The sequence below is a fragment of the Cajanus cajan genome, chromosome 11 (genome assembly GCF_000230855.2).
Source record: "Cajanus cajan strain Asha chromosome 11, NIPB_CcT2T_4, whole genome shotgun sequence".
Lineage (NCBI taxonomy): Eukaryota > Viridiplantae > Streptophyta > Magnoliopsida > Fabales > Fabaceae > Cajanus > Cajanus cajan.
In genome coordinates, this window is record NC_138527.1 from 32155770 (window position 1) to 32178628 (window position 22859).

The following is a 22859-nucleotide window of genomic DNA, read 5'->3' on the forward strand; positions in this document are numbered from 1 at the left end:
AATCGATTAACTGAACCGCTTTTTTCAAAGTGGGTCGATTTGATTTTTTCTCAAAATGAATTGGATTTTATAATCTAGATGGAATCGGTTTTGGATCAGTTTAAATCAGTTTGGATTTTTTGCACACCCCTACTTGCAGCCACTTGACCAATGAGCCATTTGTTTGCTAAATCTATCCTCAATTAAATAAATGACTACAAAAAAATTAAAAAGAAAATTGAAGGAGAAAGAAGAGAAAATTAATAACCACAATCCAATGGGAAACAAAATTGGAAGAATACTGCAATCAGACTGAAAATTGACGAGTATAACAGACCTCAATCAGAGCATCGCGTTTCTTGAGTTCCTCTTCTAGTTTCTTGGCTACTGCAAATGAATCCATGCTATCCCCTGTTGTCCTGGAATTAGATAGATCTTCAGACACTGTTTCTGGGCCAACATTTAACCTAGTGTGGCTGGATATAAGGGCTTCATTGAGTTGTACTTCGAGGCTTCCAATTTTAGCCTGTATCAAAGGATTAAAAGAGACTTTGTACATTATCATGCAAGCACAAACAAAGCCAGTCACATGCATCTAAATCACAGTTGATATAGCGCAAATAGTACTTCAAGACAATTTAAGAATTTTAGTAGAGGGTTGAGGTGGAGCATACGATATAAAGTTATTCTTGGGCCTCCACTTAACTAAAGTTTTTAGTAGTTTGTTATTGACATGCCATGAGATCCTCTGACCAAAGTGGTCAAGATTTTGATCTTGCTGCCTTATTCCTATACATAAGTAGAATTTCAGCGCAAGGTAGAATATAGGCCTATGCACTTTCCATGCTTCAAGCTCAAAGGGCACTTACATAAATAAGGGGGGTGTTAGAGACAGTCAAATCTTGAGCCTTTACCAAATAGCATAAACTTTTGGACAGCTAGTCTTTGACAGGAACAATGTTGTGTTGTTGTGTATACTGCAAAGGTGGTTGGTATTCTTGTCCATATGCTTCATTTGGTTTAAGGTGAGAATAAACTCCAATAGGTACATCTATTAAGACATGGAAAGAGCTAAGGAAGCCACTGGGCAAACCTCAAAGAAAGATGAAAATAAAAATAAAAAGGATTGTTTTTAAATTATTGGTAAAAGATGAGAAGTGCAGCTTCAACATGATTTGCATGCAGCTGACTATTTCTGGAACCTAGAATTCATTCCTATGTTCAAATCATTCATTATATTGACAGAGATGAATAAGTTCTTATGTCTTTGCCGAATTGCATACAAAGGATGATCCTGCTAAGTTGTTATTAGAACATTGCACACAAAACATTATTTTGGAATAATTTTTAAATTGCTATCAGAAAACAGCAGTGCAATGATATATAACTGTGAGAAAATGAGAAAGGTTATTTTTCTGAATGTGCTTGAGCGTTTTTTCAATCCAGAAGAATAGACTTATTTATATTCAAGAGTAATACAAAGATAATTAATGCCAAAACAATTTACAAGAGAACAATTAAGATACAACAACTTCCTAAGATGCATTGAACCTAGCAATACAAAGTATCTAGGCTATTGGAAAAATAAACACTAAAGAAGTCCTCATCACCTAAAATATTCTTATTTCCAACAAATTATTAAAGAAAACGAATTTGATAAACCATTAAATAGTTTATGCAAACAACTATATATTAACCTGCAAACTTTGGATGGTTGAATCGCGCTGTTGTATCTGCAATTTTTGCTCTTGTTCTGACTGTAACATATGAGCAACTTGATTTCTAAGCTCAGCATTTTGTTCTTTCTCTACCTTATAATTATCAGCCAGCAAAATATGCTCTGACTGCAAAAAATAAAGCAATGATGTTGCTTACTAGCAAGCCTTCTGTTCAAAGCTGACAATCAAGTGTTGTGTGAATGTTGACAAAATGTAGACATATCTTGTACAAAAAAGTTTACATCTCTCCAAACAAAGGAACATCCAACATCAACTCTTTCAAACAATAGACATAATAGGAAAAAAAGTGAAAAAGCAGCACCAAATTGGGATAATAAGTGGTCAAACAGTATCTATCTTTCAAATTTAAAGAAAGATCACGTGACAAAAACTACACTATTTGCAACATAGGAACAGTACACAGGGACAAAGCAAGAAAATATAGCAAATTTGATATTCTAGCACACTGATGAGAAGACAACAATATCAGTTAGATGTGTTTCAGATCCATGCAAACAACTGGATCGTTTGACTGAATATTTAACGCAAGCCAAAAACTGATATCAGAAAATGCTACAAGAAATGTTATAGAACATTTAACTGTGTTTTAACCACTTAAGAAAATTATTTAAAGGCTGTATAAACTTTCTACTTCTACTCAATGATCGGGTAAACCTTTAAATCTGCTTGCAATGCAGAAGAAACTTTCCATGCCTTCTTTACTTCATTGAAGAGTAGAACACATTGATCATTTGCATCTTTAAGTGCTTGCTTAAGTCTCAGACCTTCATGTTTTAGATCTTGGATTTCTTTTTCCTTCTCATATAACTCCTTACGCACATTGTTTGCCTATAAAAACATCACAACTTAAATATGGAAGATATATAGTAAATTTGTAACCATCACAACTGAGTAAAATTGAACTTCCTATAAAAACATTTCAATTTCTCAACAAACTTTCTATTAAACTAGCAAACACTGTTTGAATTGAGTAAAAGGAAGGTTTCAATGCCAAAATCATCATCATATCCATATAATATTTATGATATATACAATATGCATGAATAATGATTTAACTTCTTCCACAAAATCACAGATGGAAATAAAAAGCAAATAAAAAAATAGAAGTCATTCTTTTGCAAAGGAGGAACAGGGTTATAGAAGAACTTACAACATCCCTCCACTTCTTAATTGTATCTCGATTTCCAAGGCTTAATACAGAACTTCGAGCTCTGGAAGAGAAATTGAGAGACAGTAATGTCTCAGATAAATTTGAAGAATTTGGACACACATTTACAATCATTAGAGTTTTTGAACTCCCACCTAAAACATTAAAGAAAAATTACAATAAAAATGTTATCATGTGTCTAAGACCAAGCAAAAATAATTGAATTCATAGTTATCAAGAAACAATATATAGAAAAGGCTTAAATATGTTTTTGATTCCCATAAAAAAATTCTTTCTCTTACATATCTCTAAAATTTGAAATTGCTTGTTTGGGTGCCTATAAAATGAGAGAATTTGAGTTTTTGTTCTTGTAAAACGTTTTTTTTTTTACTTTCATTCCTCCAAAGTCTAAAATCATTTATTTTGGTCCCCTAATAATGATGATTCAAAGGAAGATAAATAACATTTATTTTGAGACTCTAAAGAAAAATTTATAAACATCACATGTTGATATTGTAGCATAAACATTCGGAAGTGTCACTTATAATGGTCACTTGACCTTCTATTAAACACACAAACTGCCTCAAATAATAGTACAAGCCAAAAATAATGATTTTACCTTGTAGTGGGATGGAAATTAGAGAAAAAAAAATTATAAGAATTAAAATCAAAATTCACATAATTTATAAGGACTAAAAACATATTTAAATTTATATAAAATTAGATTGAGTTAATTTTCAGGACTATGAGAGAGAGAGATTTAGGGAATTCAGTAAATTGTATTATTGATGAATGAAAAAGATATGTTCAAAGACTACAACAAACGTATATATAGTCATAACCAACTTCTAACTAACTATGACAGTTAACTAACTTCAATACACTTAATAAAGATGTTTATTATTCTATTCTCTAATATAACCCCCACAAGCTCAAGGGGGATGAAAGATAGTGGACGAGTCAGTCACATTGAGCTTGGACTGAAGAAACAGGAATCTCTTGGGCGACAGAGCTTTAGTTAAAATATTTGCATATTGATGCTGAGCAGGTATGTGTGAGATAATAAGAGCTTTGCTTAACACCTTCTCTCGAACAAAAAAGATGTCTAGTTCCATATGTTTAGACCTTGAGTGTAGCACAGGATTGTGAGATAAAGAAACAGTGCTTTGGTTTTCACAAAGTACTTTGGGAGTATTAAATTTGACTTGCAATTCCTTTAGAAGGGATTGAAGCCATAATACTTCAGTAACAGCTTGAGCTTGAGCCAAGGCTCTGTATTCAGCTTCAGTGCTTGACCGTGCAACAAGCAATTACTTCTTTGACCACCAAGATACCAGATTAGGACCAAGATAAATGCACACAGCAGAGGTAGATTGTCTATCATTAGGATCAGCTGCCCAGTCAGCATTAGTGAATGCAGTGAGATTAAAAGGATTAGTAGATGTAGCAGGTGTGAACAGCAGACCATGACCAAGAGTGCCTTTGAGATATCTAAGTATCCGTTTAACCACTTTCCAATGCTCCTCCATTGGTAAGCACATAAACTGACTTACTTTATTAACACTAAAAGCAATTTCTGGCCGTGTAATTGTGGCATATTGCAGAGCACCAACAATGGATATGTATAAGGTTGGATCATCAAATAATGTGCCATCCTTAGTGAGTTGTTGACCACCAATCATAGGAGTGGATATTCCTTTACAATCCTCCATTTTAACTCGAGTGAGAAGGTCAGTAATATACTTGTCCTGAGATAAAAACAGCCCACCTTGAGAAGTAGCTTTAACTTCAATACCCAAAAAGTAGTCCAAGGAGCCAAGATCCTTGAGAGAAAAATTGGCATGAAGCTCATCAACCAATTTTTGCAACAAGACCGATGAAGTACCTGTAAGAATGATATCATCTACATAGACTAGCATGTAGACAGTGGCTGTGGAGTGAGAGAGAATAAACAGACTCGGATCACATTTGCTTTTGGTAAAACCAAGCCTAAGTAAAACAGAGGTCAATCTTTCAAACCAAGCACGAGGGGCTTGCTTTAGACCATAAAGGGCTTTTTGCAATTTACAAACAAGATTTTTGTTTCCAGATTGAACAAAGCCAGGAGGCTGAGACATATAAATGTCCTCCTCAAGCACTCCATTAAGGAATGCATTATTAATATCCAGCTGTCAAAGAGGCCATCGAAAGGAAATTGCCAGAGAGAGAACAGTCCTAATTGTGTCTGGTTTCACAACTGGAGAAAATGTTTCTGAAAAATCAATGCCAGATTGTTGATGAAAACCTTTAGCAACAAGTCTGGCTTTATATTTGTTGATAGAGCCATCAGGATTTTCCTTAATTCGAAAAACCCATTTGCAACCAATGGGTTTTCTGCCAGAGGGTAGATCAACTAAAGTCCATGTTTGATTGTCATGAAGAGCTTTGATTTCTGCTTTCATGGCATTTAACCAGTTAGAGTCAGTGAGAGCAGCTTTCACTGTCTTTGGTTCTGTGGTAGACAAGTAAAAGTGTGGGAGTGATTCGTGGTTGAACAATTCCATTCTTGGATTGAGTAATCATTGGATGAACATTAAGTGGCCTAGCAGAAGATGAGTTTGAGGGAGAAGCAGGGGCAACAGACGATTGTTGCTGAAAAACTGAAGGTGAAGGAGAGACAGCAGTATCAGCAATAGAATCAGAATGCAAATTGTTGAATCTTGAAGAGTCTGAGTTTGTGTTGAATGCAGACTGAGTTGATGTTGACAAAGGTGGATTATGAGCACAGATTAAAGAAGGGATTGTTGACACCAAGGTTGCAGCGTTGGTAATTTTAGGCTTGGAAGAAAACAGTTCATGGTAGGGAAACCGCATTTCATTAAAAATAACATCCTTGCTGATGTAAATTCGGCCAGATTTACTTAAACACTTATAACCTTTGTGGCTAGGAGAGTATCCCAAAAAGACACACTCCTCGGATCTAGGTTGAATTTTGTATTGATTATAAGGTCTAAGTAGAGGAAAACAGGAGCAGCCAAAGATCTTGAGAAATTGGTAATCAGGATTCTTATAGTAAATCATTTTATAGGGCGATTGAAAATCAATGGAGGAAGATGGTAACCTATTGATTAGGTAGGTAGCAGTCAAGAATGCATGATCCCAAAATTTTAATGGAAGTGAGGCATGATGAATCATAGCTAGTCCAAGTTCAACCACATGTCTATGTCTCCTCTCGACCATGTCATTTTGGTGATGAGCATACGGACATGTAAGTCTATGAGCAATGCCTTTTTGTTGAAGATAGGAAACCATAGGACGAAATTCACCACCACCATCAGTTTGGACAGATTTCAAAGGATATTGAAACTGTTTTTCCACAAGAGCCTTAAAATTCAGAAAATGAGAGAATACATCCGATTTCTTGTGAAGGTAAATCCACATATAACGTGTACACGCTTCAACACACGTTAAAAAATAAGAATAACCACAACTAGATTCTAATGATGCAGGTCCCCAAACATCAAGAAAAACAAGTTCAAGCGGTTTAGAATAGACGATTGTTGAAAATTGAAATGGAAGTCTATGAGATTTTGCAATACAACATGAGTCACAAAAATCAGAATTTTTATTGATAGGAGGAACATGAATATTACAAGATTTTAAAGCCTTAGTTAGTGCATCATGATGAGGATGCCCTAACCGCAAGTGCCATTGTTTGTAAACAATAGGAACAGCCTTTGTACATGTTTTAGTAAGAAAAATACAAGGTTTAGAGAAACTAGAAACTGAATTTTCTGGAATATCATCTTTTGGTGATGCACTCTTTGCTAAAGATGGATGAAACCGATAAAGACCATCTTTACCAAGTTTTCCTTCAAGAAGAGTCTCGTTCAAATCCTGTGATTTGACAAAACAATAGTGAGGATAGAATACAAAGTAGACACTATTGTCTTTGGCAAATTTGGAAACACTCAACAAATTTTTGGTTATATTGGGAACAAGGAGAAGATCTTTTAAGGACAGAACAGTAGAGGGACGAATGGGGGACCGAAACACATTAGAACCAATTGAGGTAATGGATGTACCTTGGCCATTAGCCATAAGAATGTGCTCAGCTCCAGTAAATTGAGCACTTTGAAGTAAATGCTGTGGATCGGGAGTGGCATGGTGTGACGCTCCTGAATCAGGAATCCAAGTTGTGGCCGTGTTCAGGACAGGTACAGTTCGCTGTGAAGAGGATGCAGAGCTTGAATGAGCTTGCTGAGTGGCAGATGGAGCTGCTTGGAATGCAAAACCAGGTGGTGTGAAGCCAAAATTAGGAAAAGTCGACCCAAAACAACCACTTGATGCATGTGTAGGCCACTGTGATGATCCTGGATGTCAAAAAACGTTGGTTGATCCATGAAAAGGTTGAATTCCAGTATTAGGAAGGAAGCCAAAATTGTGAGAGCCATAGCCGGTTTGAGGTCCAAGACCAAGGCCAAAATTCTGAGGACCATAACCAGTTTGAGATCCAAATCCAAGGGAAGTGTAGGGAGAAAAATTAGGACCAAAAGGTAATCCAAAACCACCAAACGATCGTTGATAGCATGTTGAAGCTTCATGTCCTCTTTTATGGCATATTTGACACTGAATTGATGATCCACGGTTTCTGCCACCGCGTGAACCACCACGACCACGTCCTCCATCATAGTTCTGACCAGAAAAACCCGCATTGTAGCCACCCTGAGAGTCAAAAGCTGAGTTCTGAAACATATTCTGCTGAGAACTTGGCATTTGTGACTGCTGAAATGCCAGATTCGCATTTGGAGCTCCATTGACAGCTGAGGTAGTTTGAGCTAGATTTATTGTCAAAGGTTCTTGAATTACAAACATTTTGGCTTGTTCCAACCACGCTTCTTGAGCAAGAATCATAGTTTCAATTTCACCAAGGGAGAGGGCATTATCACGACTGACAAACGCTGTGATCGTGGAGATTAACGAATCATATTCAATTGGAAGACCTCCAAGAATGCATTCAGCATGCTCTCTGGGGGAGACAGGGCTTCCAATTGAAGCAAGAATTTCAACTATAGTGCTAATTCGAAGGAGATACTCAGAACAGGTTCTGGTACCTTTCTTGATGGTGCGAAGTTGAAGTCGGAGCTGTGGCTTTGATTTTGGTGAGAGAGTGAAAATGTTGAAATACCATATCCCAAACTTGATATGAATGATGACAGGAAACCACTCGCGCTTGAATGGAGTCAGAGAGTGTAGTTAAGAGCCAAGAGAATAGAAGCGAGTCCTTGTGATCCCACGTGGTGTATACAGGGTTAACATTGTTTGCATCATGATCTTCACTGGTAATGAATTTCATCGGAATTTTCGGATTGATAACAAACCTCTCAAGGTCATGAGCACGAATTACAGTTGTGACCTATTGCTGCCAGGTCATGAAGTTTTTCTCATCAAGTTTATAGGTTACACTTTGAGAAAAAGTGTGAGACAGTTGAGGAAGCCTGAGAAGGAGCGGAAGCCATTGAACAGACGAAGCAGAAGCAGAGACAAATGCCCAAGAATCTTCAAGAGCGAAAAACAGAGACAACGAAGAGTGCAGAAGACACACCTCGAACCAGAAAGTATCGCAACAGAAGTTTGCGAATCGTAACAAAACAGCGAACAACAAAACCAGCCAAACGCGACGCGACCAAGCAAGAACGGCGCAATCAGTGACAGTGAATCAGCCAAACGCAACAGACGAGCGTCAGAGAAGCAATTTCGAACACAAAGGAGGAAACAACGCAAACACCCCAAGGTTTGCGATCGAAAACAATGAACGGACGCGATGCAATCAATCGCAGTCGTAGCGCAATGCAGAAGCAGGCACGAAGAACAACAAATCGTCGTGCGCTAGAAGACGACACAGAAGATCGAAGACGAAAAAGAAGAGAGAAAACAATTCCCGGACCCTAGCTCACGATGATACCATATGAGAGAGAGAGATATGAGAGAGAGAGATTTAGGGAATTCAGTAAATTGTATTATTGATGAATGAAAAAGATATGTTCAAAGACTACAACAAATGTATATATAGTCATAACCAACTTCTAACTATGACAGTTAACTAACTTCAAAACACTTAATAAAGATGTTTATTATTCTATTCTTTTTTTTTATATAAAGAAATGCAGGTAAATGTTCATAGTGTCACCTCAAATTGTATGAGTTGTTCTGTCCCACATAGAATAAGAAATTATCCATTGTTAAATAAAAATTCAAAGGTTAAATTAAAATTACCTAGGTTTCCTTTCACTTTCATCTCCATGGATTTTTCTTTTCAAAACAGTCATTAGCATTGAACTTATAAGTGTTTACAAAATAACCCACATGTTGTTTTAACACCGTCAGTTTGTTAACCAGGTGTTTCTTTGTCAAATAGATGCTTCTTTATGTGCTTCTTTTTAATTGTAGAACGTCCTCTACAGATGCTCCTTCGTTCTAGTAGGAGCTCCTGTAGATACTCAACTCTTCTTGGTATGTGCTCTTATGTTCCGCATGTACACATTTAGATGCTCCGTTTTTTTAACGTTAATATATCCAGCAGGGAGTAAATTGATGTTGTTATAATGGAAAATGGTGGAATGGACTATTTTGAAAATGTTTACAAGTGTGAGGACAATTATAAAAATAATGTAGCAATAAAATTGAAAATGGATGGAAACCATAAGGACTAAAGTTTTAATTAACTGTTTAACCTAATTCATAACTGACAAACCTTCCGTAGAATAGAAACTCACATTACTAGCATGGTAGAGCGAAATTTAAGCCCAAGAGTATCAGATATGGATTGCCCAATTTAGGATCCATAACATTACTCTTGGGTGTTCTAGAAGCTACAACTTACCTTTTAATTGTATCTTAGAAAGATATTACTTTGCTAAGAGTGCAGACTAAAAAATGTCAAACAGAATCATCTAGTGACATCAAATAGAGGAAGTATTGCAAGTGCAATAACACATTGGCAAAAAGCCCACTGTTCTTCTGAACAGAACTATGGAAGTGACTTCAGATTTTCTTAAAAAAACTCAATGCCAGTTATCAACTTATATATCTGCTCATTAGTTTCCTTTATAATTTGTACAAGAGTATCTTTTCCTCTGCTTCAAATGATTTCCTCCGGCCCTTAATAAAAATTTTCCTTCTGTGGGATACTTAAAAAAGAATTGCCTTGGTTTCATAGGTATTAAAAAAAGAAATTTTCGAGTACAAAACAACTAAAGAATCTTCTGTACACAGATGCCAAAAGCCAAAATTATAATCAACAAACAGTTCCAGCAACAGAAGGTTACCGTAAGTTATATGCTTATAAGAAACCAGTTTTGAAATAAATATATAAAAATAGACAAGGTAATAAAAAAAGGTAAAACCAGAATGGTACATATGCTTCAACACAGTGCAAAATAAGCTAGAAAACTAACAGACAATGAAATGAAGTGAGAAAAAGACATGTCAATTTATGTGGAGGGTGGAGCAAGTTTGGATTAATTGTATGTAACAACGATCCAATTAGAGAATGATGAAGAATTACATCAAAAACTAGGCAGAGTACCTAAGTATTGATTATATAATATAATAGCATGCAAAAGCCACATTAAACATGTAAAAACTTGCTAGCATCTTAAGAGGCCCATACAATTTTCTGTTGTCATTTTTACATCAAGAATTAAATAGTCCGGTGTCTAACAACTTAAAGACCAAATAGATGTTGACATAAGCTTATAATATGTAATAAAAAAATAATACCAAGTGAATCCGCAAATAGTTTTGTTAGCACCGAGTTTTCATAAGGAATAACATCCTTTTTTGATGTCAAAGAAGACAAAACATCTCCCAACCTGTAAAGACATTTCAAATGCAGCAAAAAGTAAGACACCGAAGTTTCTTAACACATAAATATTTCTCGTTCTTCACACTCAACTAGTTAAAAACTTCAATATGAATGGAAAAGGAAGTTCATGAATTTAACAAGGAGAAATCAGATACCACTTCAATTTTGTGGAATTAAACCAGTATTAACTAATTTGATTCAAAACAGTATGCCAAACAGGTCCAGATTCTTAGTACAGGTAAGACACTCGATAAGTTGCAATCTAAGGGAATAGGTTTAGTTGTCCATTTTTGGGGATTATAATACATTTAAAAACACTTCTTGATTTGCTATGTCTAGGATTTATTTACATACATTTAAAATCATCTATCACTACTTGATTGCGTTTCTGTGGTGGTCATTCAGAATTGATTTCTCATCTGTTCTTAGAATGTGGATTTAAGCCTAACTCAACCCTACAAAACTGGCTTGTAAGGTGAGGGTTGCTTTCCACTTATATACTATTTAATTGCCTAATCTCTAGTCGATGTGGGACTTGAGTGTTTCCCAATACACCCCTCTCACGTTCAGCACTATTGGGCTTAGTACGTGGATAAATGGTAGGTGGCCCTTTTTTAATGATCTAGGATAGACGACCCATTTTTAAGGATCTAGGATAGCCTTGATACCATCTTAGAATGGTGGATTTAAGCCTAACTCACTTATATATTATTCAACATGCCCAACTCTAACCAATGTGGGACTTTGCTTCACACTTGAATTCCAACACTCCCCCTCAAGTGTAAATCCCTTCTACATGGTCACGCTCTCCCTCAAGCGAAAGCTTTTTTTCTTTCGTCCACGAGTATTCAATGGTGGCCTTACTTGCACTGCTGTTGCACTTCAACGACACACATCCTCCACACCTCTAAGGGAGACTTTCAGTACAAGGGATGATCTTTCTCTTTGGATCTCCTCATAGTAGTCAATCCCGGATAGCGGCGCGGAGCGGCCGACCCTAAAACTGGGATAGCGGGATGACGCGGAGCGGGATAACCGCTATTTAAATATTAATTTATATATATTAAATAATTAATAATATATATATAAAAGCTAAAAAAACAAAAAAATAACTCCAAATTCATGCATTAAACATTTTTAATAATTAAAAGTTCATAGTCCTCAAACAATACATAATATAAAATGTCTCCAAAACAAAGTGTTAAAGCTCTAAGTAAGTAAAAAATTAAACATTATAATCAGAAATTAAAAATAAAATTTGCTAAATTAAATTTAATCAGAAATTAAAAACAAAATTTGTTGAATTAAATTTAATCAGAAATTAAAAATAAAATTAGCTGAATTAAATTTAATCAGAAATTAAAAATAAAATTTGTTGAATTAAATTTAATCAGAAATTAAAAATAAAATTAACTGAATTAAATTTAATCAGAAATTAAAAATAAATTTTTCTGAATTAAATTTAATTAGAAATTAAAAATTAAATTTGCTGAATTAAATTTAATCAGAATTTAAAAATAAAATTTGTTGAATTAAATTTAATCAGAATTTAAAAATAAAATTTGTTCAATTAAATTTAATCAAAAATTAAAAAAAAAATCAGTTGAACTAATTTAATAAATAATTAAAAAAAAATATGTTGCATGTTGCATAAAAGACAGAACCAAGGAGAATAGGGGAATAGAAGAAGACAAACGCGAGTCGGAGGAAGAAGAATAGAAGACAAACGCGCGTCGGAGCTTGCGGCCACGTCGAAGCTGCGTCGGACCTGGAGGCTCGTCGGAGTCGGAGGTGCGTCGGAGCTGGAGGCGCGTCGCCGATGGAGGTGCGTCGGAGCCGGAGTTCGTCGAAGCTGCACGCGATCGCCAGAGAAGAAGAAACAGAGAGGGAGAGACGAGCCGAGGTGTTTGTTTTGGATGAGTCTGAAATCGCGAGAGGGAAGGGATGATTAGGGCAAAAAAAGCCCATTGAAAAGACTGACTTACCCTTAATGAAGGGTAAGTCTGAAATCGCGCCCGCGAATCCGCGATTTGGGCCGCTCCGCTACGCCTCCGACGCGGCCGCTCCAGCCGCTACAGAAATCCGCCACGCGACAGCAGCCACATTGCGGGGTGAGGCCGCTCCGCTCCGGAGCGCCGCGATAGCGGCCGCTCCGGCCGCTATCGCCTAATTCCATTCAAGATCCAGCCAATACTCGTCTGAGCCGATCACCAGTCATTTGGTTGAACCACCGGCTCTGATACCAATGTTGGGGAGTTTTTAACACCGGGGGAGCACTCCACAATGGGTAATGAGTAAGTCACACAAGTGAGCTTGACACCACAACATAACCTAAAACTTTAAGGCATTAGATAGGTGGATCTTTCTCACTTATATATTACTCAACATGCCCAACTCTAACCAATGTGGGACTTCGCTTCACACTTGAATTCCAACAAATTGTTTAGGATTTTTATGGTTAACAGTAATGCCAAGTGTCCTAGACTCCTAGGTCCTTGGCCAATTTTTGTTGACTAGCTTAAGTGAGCATGGTAGCACAAGTAAATAGGCTAAATTTTTATGATAATCTGCAATCTATACTACTATAGTACTATTTGGTGCATTTGATTGGATCTTAACGCTCACAATTTTTAAGGGTGTTTCATTGGTACAGCAGCTAATTTGTGATGAGATTAGATGAATGGCTTCTATGTGGTTTGAAGCACATTATTTTTTTAAGGGCTTTCGCTTAATAAATATAAAAAGAAATAAGGCAGTTTTGCTCCATTGATGTTTTCTCTTTCCCCATTGTTTTAGTTCTCCTTATTCTCCAAAGTCCTTCTACTTCTGTTCTCTGAGTGTGTTTGGCAGGGTATTTCATGAGCTTATAAGCTCTTTCGACCAGCTTATAAAATGTTTAGAAACTAGCTTGACCAAAATAAGTTTGTTTGATGCGAGAGTATATACGAGCTTGTTTTCATATGCTAATTGAAGTAGCTTATAACTTAAAAGCTCTTAGTTTTTTCGTCTTCTCTTTTTTTAGCCTCATAAATTTATGTGAAATCCTTTTTTTACCCTTTCTTAATTTAGAAATTATTTTGCCTATCCTGTCATTCTCTCACTTTCTCTATAAATTTATTTTGCCCTTTTATATTTATCAACTAATTTTACTAAATATTTTAAATTCAATCAACTAACTTGTAAGTTTCTACCTTTTCAGCTCAGCTTATAGCATATAAGTTTTCAACTAGCTTATAAGCTAATTTTACCAACCACACCCTTTGTCTCTCTAAACATCTTCTAAATGAAACACTAGAATTACTCTAATCATGTGAACTTTCTACAGACACCACAGTGAACACACACGGAGCATATCAAATGAGAATTCTTGGTTATTATGAGAAATAAGATTTAAATTTAGTTATTGGTCATGTAACCACCTAAAAAAGTCGTGCATATATCTTTTAATCTCAAACATTCAAATATAATGTTTAAATTTGTGATATCTAACATTTAAAGATATATATATATATAGTAAGAAATAAACATGACTTTTTTAACCATTAAGTATTAATACCTTCACCATAGCTACAGCTACACAAGTAACTCTAGTCATGTAATATTTTATTTCTTTTATTTTATGTTCATTGTACTCTAACCTTACCAGACCCAGATAAATCAAAGACCCTAGCCTCTATGACTTGAGATCAGCATTTTTATGGATCTAGATCGCAATTATAAGGAGGTACCTACAAATCAAGTAACAGTATAAATTAAATACACTCTTAAAAAGTGCTGCCTAACAGCCATAATCCTGTAGGAAACAGAAAGCAGAACTAGCTCTTAGAATTTGGGTTTAGGACCTAAATTAACCTCACAAAATCAACATATAAGGTAAGGATTGTCCAAGCTTTATAAGCTCTACTTAAGCCATATCTCTAGGCAATGTGGAACTAAACCATCACCAATAATGTTGCAATTAAGGCAGCCCCTAGAGTGGTTGTAACCAAGGCAGGCTAACAGTAATGGCAATTAAAGCAGCTTTCCAACACTCTCCCTCATGCCCAGGGCTACTAGCCAAGACCGTGGCAAATGCAGGTAATGGATCTAGGATGGGCTAAAATTCCATCTTAAAATTTGAATTTTACGTCGAATTCAACCCCATAAAATCAACTTGTAAAGTCAGAACTTTATAAGCTTTATTTAAGTCATATCTCTAGTCAATGTAGAACTAAATCACCACTCTTAAGGCTGCAATTAAGGCAACCCCAAAGAGACTGCAACCAAGGAGATCGAGGGATGACTGCAATTAAGGCGAATTTCCAACACTAGCCGTATGAGGCCCAACTATCTTCGGATTTGCTCCCCAGGCAAATCAGGGATAACAAGAAACCAGTTGCATAACCTAGTACTGTTTACATCAGGGAACGAAAACCGAAAAACCACCAAAAATCGAGAACCCGGAGAATAGTGAAAGAGGATTGATATTTGACATTAAGTCACATGGGTGGACGAAGAGCACTGCTGACTACTAAGCAAATAAAACATAAAGTTGACACTAGAAAATGAAGTAAAGAATTATAAATACATTACTAAAAAGACATACGCTGAAAGAGACTTCATAACATGCAGAAAATCCGTGACACGCTCACCACTATCATCTTCTGTTATCAAACCTTCACTTCCAGCCAAATCAACCAGAGAGAGCTTGCTATATGAGTTTTCACCAGTGATTAAATTGTTACAAAATATGTGTATTGTAACAATCCTGACAATACAAGGCATAAAATGAAATTCAGTTATCTGAATTAGTGTACAGCAAGCATAATAAACTTACACAGAACAGATGAACACAAATATCAAAACAGTAACAGCCATAATAAACTTTCTGAGAGAACATTATCATGGTGGTGATAAATTTGAAGAAGCATTAAGACAGTCAAACTAATGGACATTGTTGCTTTTGCTTAATTAGCAAATAATTTTTTTAATTTTCAGTCTTTAATATTTCCTGCTTCCTATTGTTACTTAAATGAGTCAAAAAAAATACAATATGTAAAAAGAAAAATAAGAGTTGAAAAAAAAAAATCTTTAGTGTATTATATTGTATTCCATGCAAACTTTGATCTATGCAATGACATCGCCAATTTCCTATTGGTGAAAATATGCTACCAATAGAAATCTATCATGCGACATCAAACAGAAAATATAAAGCCAATTTGCAATATAACTATGTATACTATAGGCAGAAACCATACAAATGAGAAACATTAATCTTTAATGGATTATTTCTTCGACTCAGTAATGCAGCTTTCAGAACCCTAGAAAAGTCCAGAGGGTTATCAACTTTTTCCTGCACTAGTTCTATGAAATATTCAGGTGATCCAAAACACAGTTTAGGCAAGCTTTTCCCTGACTCCGAGTCCAAGAGCAGATCCCTTATCTGTAAGCACATAAAAAGAGACTATGAAAACCTTTATAATCCCAAGTCAACCTAAACCAGGAAACAAATCATAGACCAGCCAGAAAAGGTGCACAAAGTGAAAAGAGAAATAGACCTGTTCATTATAGAGCTCAAAAACAGTAATGCAGAATTTGTATTGAGAAGTAGCAGTTGTGTCCAAGTTGGCTAAATCAAACAACTCCTCAAAACAGCGAGCATATAAACCCCTATCATAGTTTGATCCTTCCTGAGAATAATGAATGAACGTAGCAATGCAAATTATCAGGCATTACTGACTCAAGAAGATAAAGAACGTTTATAAATAATAAGTTCACCCACAATATAGGCCTTTCAATTTTAAATCAACACTGAATTCTAGACCCTCATCCAAATATTTATTTCTTTTAAAAGAGTGGGATAAATTCAGCACTAACACTTGGAAAGAAAGAAAGAAAGAACAACCATAGTGTGTGTCTTTCCAGAATGTGTTTGTCCATATGCAAATAAGGAAATATTATATCCATCCAAAGCTGATTGCACCATTGGCTGAACATCACTGAACAACTCAGCTGCAAACATAATATAAGAGATAAGTAAAAGCAAGTCAGACCATTACCAGGATTTGAAGTTGGACCCCCCTCCAGCTCTCCCTAGTCCCTCCCCCACCCCACCTAAAAACTAGTAACATGAAACAACAATTTTACCCTGTCCAACATGAGGTCCGTAGACTCTATCAAATTCAAATTCTTTCTTGGAGTTAGACAAGGATTCATCTCCAGTAATTACACGGATGGTATAATCATCTGGAAATTCAACAACTGAGGGACCTTCATCTTCAAATAATGGCCTAGTACGGCAGAATACTCGTATGTTTCCTGCAAATAATAGAACCACATTTAACAGATAGATAGATCATTCCAGCTCAGCAAAACATGCATTTGAATATGCTTAAAAATAGGCAGACCATGTAGTTGACTAGCTTGAGTTCCGGTTAATGTATATTACATATTACTTATAAACAAACAGCATCACTGAGGAGCCAAAAACAAAGTCAATATAATAGCAAAGGAACTACATATAGCAATCACCTTTAGATGTCAATAAGTCATTGAACAGTCTCCTCTTCTCATTGATCACAGAAGATATCCTTGCCTCGGTTTCAAGGGCTACTTGATCTGACATTCACATGTGCAGTACAAAATTCAAAATTTAAAAGTAGAAAACCTACAGCATAATGGCTTAACAAGAAAAGATAAGGCTAAAAAAATTTAATATCTTTATTTTTTATAATTTATATTACATTAATTTGGCACCTTTTATTCTAAATGTAAACTTGTTATTATTAATTGATATTGTCATATTTTATTAAAATTTAAACTTAAGTATTATATTATATTTAGTTTAGAACTTAAATATTATATTTCATTAAATGTTAAAAATTTATAAATAATGTTTTATTTTAATTTTAGTGTTATAAAATTATGTTATTCTATTTATTTAATATTATTTTTGTATTTATAATTATTATTATTTTATTAATACCAATTTGAGCACAGTTCAACCACTCTTGAGCCATTGAACCTTGAATCAGTACCTAAACCGGTTTAATGACTGATCCGATTTTGAAAACATTGTTATAAACTACACCATGAAGTCTAAATTAAATAGATTGATTACAATATTTGAAAATGATTATAGGAGATTTTGTGCTTACAAATCAAATATGATATGCATATAAAATAACTGCACAATAATCACAAATATCAAAAACAGATTTCCATATTCAAATCAGATTCTCAACATTCCACTTTAAGCTGATGCATATAAATCATATGCACTAGGCTTGTTACATATATAACTAATTTGAGGGCCTCTTAAGCATTGGATGAAGGCATCTGCCAATTGGTCATTGGAGTCGACAAAGCTAGTGGTTGTCTCCTAATTCGATCTTCTCCATGATGAAATGACAATCTACCTCAATATGTTAGATCCTCTCATGGAAATGTGTAAAGCTGCTAGATTGTTGCAGATTAGCATCATTTGCGTAGTCTCTTTGAAATGAAGCACTATGATATCGTTGTTAAACATTGGTTATTGCAACACAATAACACTAGCATAGTAGCCTAGCAGGTTTCACCAGAAATGCAATTGCAACAGCATCACATTGTGGAGGCCGTGAGAAATGCCTTCGCAGCCGCCTTGCCCATTGCAGGTCTGGCATCACAGATTGGGCAAGGCAGAGGAGGAATGCAGTTATTAAATATTCCATAGCATTCATTATCGCAAGAGAATCCCTATTCATAGTGAAACTTTGCACTCATCTCCCTTCGGATCCAGCAGGTAGAACCAATGTTAGGATCCCAGAAATTACAACAGAAATAAGGACTTCAATGAATCTGAAAACAAGCTCAATGAACATATACAATAGACGAATCACTCCCTCTCCCATAGCAAAAGATCCTAACAGAAAATACTTTCTCAGCCAAGCCAAAAGGCATAACAACCAAATTGAACCTCCTCACTTTATCAAATAACCTTAACCCCCACCCCTATATACACACTAACAACCTACCAACTCAGCTCCTCCACATCCCCTTAGAACCTTCTTGATTCTTACCCCTTAGTATGAGTTCAATAGTTGGGCCTCTTGACCCATTATTTAAACCAAGCCCTGTTACCATAGCATTAGGACCAGGGACAGTATCAGCACTCAGGAATCATGCTGACATTGTGGGAAGGGAAATAAACAAGTAAAAACACTATACAAGTGTGATAAAGGAGCAGATAATGAAATGAAAATCCAAGTAGCTAAGAGGGGATAAAAAGGGAAGAAGAGAGAGGGAGGGCAGGAAGATGTGAGCAGAAAGGAGGGGATAGTGCAGGCCTCCTGGATGCCTAAGTTATCTACATTTGCCTGATTGCCCTATTTTTCCGAGGGATTCACAATTTAACATATGGATCAGTGGATGCAGGCTTCTGCTATTGATATCACACTGACCTCTGTCAGCAGAGCTATAACTAATAATACTATCTAGATGACATATTTTATTCCATTTCTAATACATATATAACAGTAGAGCTTATTTAAATGAACTAAGCTTAAAAAGCACTTATTTAACTTGTTTCTCCAAATATAACCTAAGTGATCCAATCAAGAAAAAAAATAACAATACAAATGACAAATATCATTATCAAAAGAAGCTATATATAAAGAACCACAAGTCAAGACAAATTAGAGTTACCTAACTTGTGGGTTTTCTCTGCAAGAACACCAAGATATCGTGTAACCCGGTCAAGTTTTGCATTTGAATATTCTTGAAGTTCACTTGCTTCTTGCCTTAACTGCAGGTAGTCATTTCTAGCAAGCTGTGCAAAATACCTGATGTGACTGTTAACATGAGTCTAAAACAAAAGTTGCATGATCCATAAAGATCAGCTAGGACACCACATAAAAACATATATTCCAACCAACATGACTGGTGGTTTGTAATGTAACATTGCTTTAAATAGTATAAAAGATGTCCCAGAAAACACATTTTCTAACCATCCTTTTCTTTGATACATGGCAGCATGGAGTTCTGAACCAACAGACTACCACAAGTAGCTCAACCCCCCCCCCCCCCCACCCCACCCCACCCCAATCAATCCGATCCTACTAAAAGTCTTAAAAAAATTAAAATAAACTACCCTTCCCCAACATAGTTTTATATACTATAATTATGGATTGTGGAAGAATTACCCTTGCTTGTATTTTTTCAACACCATATATGTGCCAAAATCAATTTCTCTTAAATTTTATGCATAACATTATGTAATCCAAAACTAGACAATTCTAAGCGAAACTTTTCCAAAAGAAGATAACTTACACTCTTTTGAATCCACTATGTCTTCTGAATTGCTTCCAATTACCACTTATTAGTTAGCAAATTCTATGGCTAAACGTTAGAAAAGTAATCCATAGACTTAGATGATTAGCTATTGCTAGCTAATGAGAGGAAAGTAATTATTGATTTGCCTACATCTATTAAGGAGAAAAAAAAACATTAATCTAACCATTTACTTTCTAGTTTGCAAAGTAACAAATAAACAAATTGTGCATAATTCAAATAAAATGTTATGGCATTGTTCTAAGGAAAAATGTTACTATTATACTAATATAGAGTATTTTGCATCTTTAGAAAATAATCTTTTTTTTAACAATTTCCTAAGAGAACTTATTAAAAAATAAAAAATAAAAAGAGACAGCAATTATTTTTCCAAAAAAAATCCCAACCAAACATGTGAGGATATGAACCATTCAAAATTAATTTAAACCAGCTGCAGGGTAAGTTTGGTTCAAGTTTTACATAAATATAGTAGAATTCAGCCACTACAAGATATTGAGCAGCCAAAACATGATGTATATATACTTGTGGATAAATAACATATCTTTTTTACTATTAGAGAATAATCTAACTTGTTCTTATGTATTGTACTGCTTTTGATTTGGTACAAAATTTAAAGAGTTTGTTTGTTTTTATTTTATCTCTGGTTAAAAAATGCATAAACTAGCTTGAAACTAATTTTATATATCATTTATATTTATATATTTATATTAGACAAGTAACTGCTTTTGATAACACTTAAATACTTAGAACATATTTGGGACAAATTAATTTGGGAGATTTCAGCTGTTTTTTGAGTAAAAAATTGTTTGCAAGATAAGTTGGTTATTTGGGACAGTAGTTGAAATTTGAGAAAAAAAATAGACTTTTCTTCTAAAAAATGTTATTTTCGTACATCTGAAAATTTGAAGCTAATGATTATTTCTTATTATAATTAAAAATTAAAATCAGTTATACATATAATCATTATTGAACCACTAAGGTCAATCTAGTGGTGGATGGAGATTAGAGTAAATGAACGAGGACTCAAGTTCAATCTTCACTGTCACCATTGTAATCCTTCTTACTGATTAGAAAAAACATAATCAATTATTGAAATAATCTAATTTTAACAGTTGTCTGAAACACATTTTTAGCATTTCTTAATCTCCAACACTTATTGAGAAGATATTTTAACCTCCCAACTCTAAGAAATCCAATGCAGATTTTGAAGACATTAAGACACGTGAAACTAGATGTGCACCTTAATTCAAAGCCATGTAATAAACCTAACAGAAAAGGAAAGCAAGTGGCATTTTCAAATCTAGAATCTTAATTAATGCTGACTGAACCTAATTGATATATTCAAGCAACTGCTGTGAGAAATTACTACCTACGACTATATTCTAAACACTAGGATACGCCAGTGAATCCCTTCTTAACTCAAATTCCTCTCTCAATACTCTATCAGTCTATCTTGTTGCCAGCACTAACAGCTTTCAAATTGAAGAAAAAACAGTTAAGCAAACAATCAAAAGCATACACTTCGATGTCTTCTATCAAAGGCATTACACGCAACGAGACAAATTTTGGAAAATGGAACGTTATTAAGCAGGTAACTCTTCTTTCTTTCGTGAACACACCAATTTTTTTTATGCTTTTTCCAAATATGGAAAGAACAAAAAATTGTTCATCGTGTCCATCTTAGCACTTAGCAGAACTGCACGCCATGTTAGGCAAACAATTTCCTCCACTGCAAGTTAAATCCTCTTCAGATTCCAAAACTAATTCACAGTCAAACCCCTCGCCACTTATAAAACCGATGCGGAAGCAGTAACACTGGAACTCACCGAAATAGCTCGAAACCAAAATTTCAGTTTCAGATACCGAATTAGAAAGAAGAAGAACGCGCTAAACGTGGAAGTGAAAACGCATTACCTTAATTTTGTCTCGTAGTCCCTCAACCTTGGAAGCCAAGGAGTGCGGAGGAACCGAGGAGGTGGAGTGTCTCCTCACCAACGGTGAAGTAGGTTTCTGATCGTTTTGCTCCGGCGACTGCGACGGCGACTTCCACGGCTCGAAGCCGGTGAGGTCCCAGCTCCAACGGTTACCCTGCTCCGCCATTGCCGTTGCCGCGAAGCACCAGAAACCCTCTCAGATTTCCTCTCCCTCTCCTTCGAAATAGAAACCGAAGAATGCAACGGAATAATTATAATTAATATTAATATTAATATTAATATAATTAATACGAATTTTTTAAAGTAAATAAAAAATAAAAATAAAAAAGATAGGAAAAGAAAACACTGACTCGATGGAAACAGCTTTTTGGTTTGTATAATCATCATTACAGTACGGTACTGGCTGTGCTTGTAATAATAACAGAGGGAGGAAGCGGGGTGTTTGTTTGGTTTTAGAGCGCCCATAGACGGTGTCGTTTTCGAAAATGGTGATACTGTTGGGCTCTTTCGGCCCAACAATATTCTCAAGGGTTTGCTCTCAGTTACTCATTCTTCTTGAGATTGGACCTGGGTTTTAACACTTTGTTTTGTTGGTCAGGAAATGGAAGTGAAAGGGAAGAAAAAAGAAAGAAGGAAAAAAAAATTTAACAATGAGATGCTACATGGTAAAAAATAAATTATTAATAATTAATATTTGTGAAAGAACTTCAGGTAACCACCTATAAATTTCTTTAATAGTAAAAAAAATGTTTACCAACCTTCTGTATTCATAAAATTACATAATTCTTCAAATGTGGGAGATTATGCTTGAATAAATAAATAAAGGTAATTTATACATAACGAATTTTATAACATCAATCATTTTTAAGTTTTAACTATAATATTTAATTGTATATTATAGTATA

General features: G+C 35.2%; 1 protein-coding gene across 1 annotated transcript in view; it reads right to left on the reverse strand.

Annotated features, from left to right (window-relative positions):
• The window catches only part of LOC109801518 (kinesin-like protein KIN-14B), a 34342-nt gene extending 11894 nt beyond the window's left edge, over positions 1–22448 (reverse strand). The window contains exons 1-14 of the mRNA XM_020362601.3: positions 22305–22448; positions 21935–22170; positions 19376–19499; positions 17222–17308; positions 16838–17008; positions 16596–16702; positions 16249–16380; positions 15949–16133; positions 15297–15458; positions 10627–10718; positions 2869–3020; positions 2373–2546; positions 1677–1823; positions 317–505 (exon numbers count right to left, since the gene is read on the reverse strand). Coding sequence (XP_020218190.1) covers positions 317–505; positions 1677–1823; positions 2373–2546; positions 2869–3020; positions 10627–10718; positions 15297–15458; positions 15949–16133; positions 16249–16380; positions 16596–16702; positions 16838–17008; positions 17222–17308; positions 19376–19499; positions 21935–22120 — 1908 coding nt within the window. The 5' untranslated portion in view covers positions 22121–22170; positions 22305–22448. The remainder of the gene's footprint in view (positions 1–316; positions 506–1676; positions 1824–2372; positions 2547–2868; positions 3021–10626; positions 10719–15296; positions 15459–15948; positions 16134–16248; positions 16381–16595; positions 16703–16837; positions 17009–17221; positions 17309–19375; positions 19500–21934; positions 22171–22304) is intronic.
• Positions 22449–22859: the final 411 nt, after the last annotated feature.